The following is a 5,000-nucleotide window of genomic DNA, read 5'->3' as shown; positions in this document are numbered from 1 at the left end:
TCTCTCTACACATACACTCATATTTTCTCTTTCTCTCCCTCCTCACACACACACACACACACCACACACACACACACACACACACACACCAGCAGTGAGTCCACCCCCTGATCCGCTGGCCTCGCCCAATCCAAACCCTCGGGTCGGGAGGACACGGTCCATGGCAACTTCCTGCCCCAGAAGAGCTTTCCAGAAAAGTCCCCGGTCAACGGCACCGAGCCGCCCAAGACGCCCACCGGCTACAACCGCTACGTGCCCAAGCCGTACACCACGTCGGCGCGTCCCTTCGAGCGCAAGTTCGACAGGCCCCAAGTTCAACCACAACCTGTTGCCCAACGACAGCACGCAGGGCAAGGGAGAGGGCAGCGTGGGGGGGAAGAGCCCGGTCAACAACGTGGCCAAGCCGCACGGCTCCCCCCAGCCCCCCGACCACGACAGCGGCGTGGACACCTTCACCCGCACCATGGACCACCGCAAGTACCCGCACAACAACATCAACGCCGTGCCCAAAGCCATCCCCGTCAGGTGAGAGGACAGCACTGACCACCACACACTCTACCAGTAGTATTCTGGACTACTTGCACATGTTCTAGAACATGTTGTGACTGGTCCAATATGAAATAGGAAGAACCCTTCAGCTCTAAATATGATATGTGTATCTGATGGGTTCTAAAGCGGTTCCAAAGCCTCATGGTTCTTGTCGTTTGGCTCGGAGTAGAGGAGTAAACATTTGAGGAAGTATCAGTGATTAAAAAACAATATATGTCAGCACTTGCAGTCTGACCTTGAATACAGGACTGATGTTAGAATCCCTACCTGGTCATTTAGGCCCAGTGCATTTATGCGGTCACTCTTCCTAGCCAGTTGTAATCTATAACTACAGTCCATGAACTACAGTACAGTACTGTATTCAACCTGCACTTATTTAATGCTTCTTTGCACTTCTGGTTGGATGTCAACTGCATTTCACTGGCTCTGTGCCTGTACTCTGCTAAATGACAATAAAGTTGAATCTAATCTAATGTAATCTAATGAACAGAGGTCCACATTTTAATAGAGCATTTGTAACATTTTTATGTTTTTATGTTTCTTGCTTTTTTCGTGTCTTGTTTGTCTGTCTCTGTCTCTCTCTCTCTCTCTCTCTCTCTCTCTCTCCTTTTTGGGAACTCTTGTTCTGTCTATCGCTCTTCCCCTCCTTCAGCCCGAGTGCGCTGGATGACGACGAGGACGATGACGAGCACCACGGTGGTTGCCACGGCGAGGGGCATCTTCAACGCCAACGGCGGCGTGCTGAGCTCCATCGAGACGGGCGTGAGCATCATCATCCCGCAGGGGGCCATCCCCGACGGCGTCGAGCAGGAGATCTACTTCAAGGTGTGCCGCGACAACAGCATCCTGCCCCCGCTCGACAAGGAGAAAGGTGAGGAGAGGGTGTGCGTGTCTGTGTGTGTGTGTGTGTGTGTATGTGTGTGTGTGTGTGGGCACGTGTCAAGTCTGGTGATGAGCAATGTTCATGGCCTGTGTGTGTGTATAGTGTGTGTGTGTGTTATCCAGGTGATCACAGCCTGAAGTGTGTGTGTTAATGTGTTTTGTGTGTGTGTGTGTGTGTGTGTGTGTGTGTGTGTGTGTGTGTGTGTGTGCGTGTGTCCAGGTGAAACCCTGCTGTGCGGTCCTCACGGCCTGAAGTGTGTGTGTGTGTGTATCTGTAGTCGTATATTTGGCTAACATGTTTTGTGTGTGTGTGTGTCTGTGTGTGTGTGTGTGTCCAGGTGAAACCCTGCTGAGCCCCCTGGTGATGTGCGGTCCTCACGGCCTGAAGTTCCTGAAGCCCGTGGAGCTGCGTCTTCCTCACTGTGCGTCTATGACCCCTGATGGTTGGTCTTTTGCTCTAAAATCCTCCGACTCCTCGTCGGGTACGCCGTCCCTCTCTCTCTCTGTGTGTGTGTCCGGTCATCTGGGGAGGGGACGAGGCAAGGGGTGGCTCTGTGACCAATGGCTGTGGGGGCAGGGGCAGTGGGGGGGGGGGGTCACACACCTTTATTTCATTTCAGCGCTAATGCACTTTTCACCTTGTCCAGCTCCATCTCACACTCGTCCATTTGAATTTCACATAGTCCAGCTCTCTTCTCTCTCTTCTCTCTCTCCTCTGTCTCTCTCTCTCTTCTCTCTCCCTCTCCTCTTTCTCATCTCTTCTCTCTTTCCTCTCTCCCTCCTCTCTTCTTTCTTTCTCCCCTTTCTCTCTCTCTCTTCTCTCTCTCCTCTCCTCTTTCTCATCTCTTCTCTCTTTCCTCTTTCCCTCCTCTCTTCTTTCTTTCTCCCCTCTCTCTCTCCTATCTTCTCTTTCTCTCTTCTCTTCGCTCTCTCTCTCTCTCTCTCTTCTCTCCCTTCTCTCTGTCTCTCTCACACTGGCACTTGGTCATTTGAATTCATGTCCACTCACACCTGTTTGACAGCTAAATGAGCCCACCTCTCCAGTACGCTTGGCCAGTTATTTGGATAGAACCCTTCAGTCTCCTCACCAGCAGCTAATTCCACAAATAGAAAAATGAATCTCACTAATTGACAGTCACGTCTGAAATATGCTTTCCCAGTTATTAGGATGCACTGTAGTGCTTTTAGACCCTTCACCGGTAGTTAATTCCACACTGAAAAAGAGCTAAAGAACTAAAGAAATCAGTCAGTCGCTCAGGCAGTGCTCGCGTCCTGCTCCAGCTGTTGAGCTGTGTCTCAGTGAGCTCAGCAAAGCCCTAGTGCAGCACAGGCTGAAGGCTGAAGCGGTGCCCGTACAATTACATAGAGCCGCTCCAGATTGGGTCCGTTGTAGGGTGCGGTCCCAGCTGTCTTTCAGGTGTGGCTGAACCACTGTGTGTGTGTGTGTGTGTGTGTGTGTGTGTGTGTGTGTGTGTGTGTAGCTGTTTCTTTAGGCACTCCTGTGGGAGGCTCTTCTCTCCTCCCCTCACTGGGATTCCAAACCTGTCTTCACTAAACTCACGCTTGCCAGCCGCCTCTTGAGTGTGTGTGTTCATGAACTCCGAGACACACACACACACACACACACACCATCTCATTTAGCCCGACTAACAACACCCTGTGCTTCACGTCGCACATAATCACCACTGTACTCACTGTGCTCATCTTGTCTTCGCTGTCTGTGGTTGTCTGTAAGGCATGCTGTCCTGTATGTGGTTGTCTGTAAGGCATGCTGTCCTGTCTGTGGTTGTCTGTAAGGCATGCTGTCCTGTATGTGGTTGTCTGTAAGGCATGCTGTCCTGTCTGTGGTTGTCTGTAAGGCATGCTGTCCTGTATGTGGTTGTCTGTAAGGCATGCTGTCCTGTCTGTGGTTGTCTGTAAGGCATGCTGTCCTGTATGTGGTTGTCTGTAAGGCATGCTGTCCTGTCTGTGGTTGTCTGTAAGGCATGCTGTCCTGTCTGTGGCTGTCTGTAAGGCATGCTATCCTGTCTGTGGGTTTCTGTGCTGTCCCATCCTCTGTAAGTGGACCTGCTCCAGCTCGCATGCTTGGGTCTCTCACACAGCCGCCCCCAGCCCTAACCTCTCTACCCCACCCTACAGACCGACACACACAGGGAAGGAGAGAGAGAGGGATGGAGGGAGAGGGCATATGCCTTCCTGATTTCTTCAAGGGTAGATCTGTCTCTCTCTCTCCACGTTCTCTGTCCTGTTCCTATCCCTCTATTGTCCTCCTCTCTATCCCCCTGTCATCCTCCTCTCTATCCCTCTATCATCCTCCTCTCTATCCCCTCATCCCATAGTTCTGTCTTTCTCTGTATTCTTCCATATTTTCCAATTATCTGTCTGTCCATCTTTGTCTTTTCATCTTTCTCACACTTCTGCCTCTGTCCTGTTCTTCGTCCTCTTCCCCTTCTCTACTTTTCTTTCTCTCTCACTGTCTCTCTTTTTCCTTTGATGTCCCCCCTTTAGCAGTTTCCATCCTCCTTTCCTTGTCCTCCCTTCCTCTCTCTCTTGCACCCCCCCCCCCCCCCCCCCCCTCTAACAGTGGACAGGTCCCTGCTGTATGTTAACAGCTAATATCTCTCTGGTTGACATGGAGGAGTTGCTGTTTTTTGTCTTGTCTTGAATGAGACTCAGGATGGGACTCTTCCCATTCAGACATGTGGACCAATCAGACAGAGCGGTCAGGTTTTAACCAGGGCCGGACCTCAGAAATGACACCAGAGCCTCTGATTATCACACAGCAGAAACGATCCCCTAGCAACCATATAGAACACACACATACACACACACACACACACACACACACACACACACACACACACACACACTCAGTAGAAATTATCCCCTAGCAGCCATAGAACCTCTGACAGCAACCCAGTTCAATTCCCTACTGCAGCGGCGTCATCTCTAGTTAGTGAAGTTACTGCCGTAGAGCCACACACCACCTGCTCACCAGGGATGCTATTGGCTCGTCCTGCCCCCTATCACTCTACAGTAGGAGATGATGGTGCCATGCGGGCCTCTGATATTTTGAATTTCCCCTAGAGATCAATAAATTATCTATCTATCTATCTATCTATCGATATCACTTTATGACCAACGGGGAACGGGTCTTGAACCGTATGATTTACAATGGGTGCTGTGAATCCGGAGGGAGTCTGTTCCACTCAGTGGATGGGGGGGTATCGGGGTGGACCGAGCATCTTTTTTCTGGTTGAGAGGTTCCATTTTGGGACGTCCACTCCTGTGTAATTCATAGGCGTTGGTAAAGATGCTGGATTGAAGTTGAATGGGTCAATGGCGTTCTGTAAGAGTTGTTCTCCAGCAGGTGGCGCCATACACCACATCTATCCACTGCAGCGTCCTGTCTCATCAGTGAGATTAGAAACTACCATGAACGCTCCCACTTACGCTTTCTATCGTCATATCGATAAATCAAATATGTATAACCATGTTTTAATACACTGCAATAATACCATGGGATTTTGTAATTGTGTAGTATATTGTCATAGATAAGTGTGTTTGCA

General features: G+C 50.3%; 2 protein-coding genes across 2 annotated transcripts in view; both read left to right on the top strand.

The window, feature by feature from the left end:
• fam189a1 (family with sequence similarity 189 member A1) overlaps positions 1-5,000 on the top strand; it is a 396,028-nt gene that overhangs the window by 197,672 nt on the left and 193,356 nt on the right. The gene's annotated exons all lie outside the window — the stretch shown is intronic.
• Positions 1-5,000, top strand: part of tjp1a (tight junction protein 1a) — a 210,931-nt gene that overhangs the window by 201,487 nt on the left and 4,444 nt on the right. Inside the window, 5 exon segments of the mRNA XM_042075467.1 lie at positions 110-303; positions 305-525; positions 1,202-1,241; positions 1,243-1,420; positions 1,770-1,874. Of these exon segments, the coding sequence (XP_041931401.1) occupies positions 110-303; positions 305-525; positions 1,202-1,241; positions 1,243-1,420; positions 1,770-1,874 (738 nt within the window).

This window comes from Alosa sapidissima, chromosome 20, assembly GCF_018492685.1.
Source record: "Alosa sapidissima isolate fAloSap1 chromosome 20, fAloSap1.pri, whole genome shotgun sequence".
NCBI classification, from domain to species: domain Eukaryota; kingdom Metazoa; phylum Chordata; class Actinopteri; order Clupeiformes; family Clupeidae; genus Alosa; species Alosa sapidissima.
This window is presented reverse-complemented; position numbering and strand designations above follow the sequence as displayed.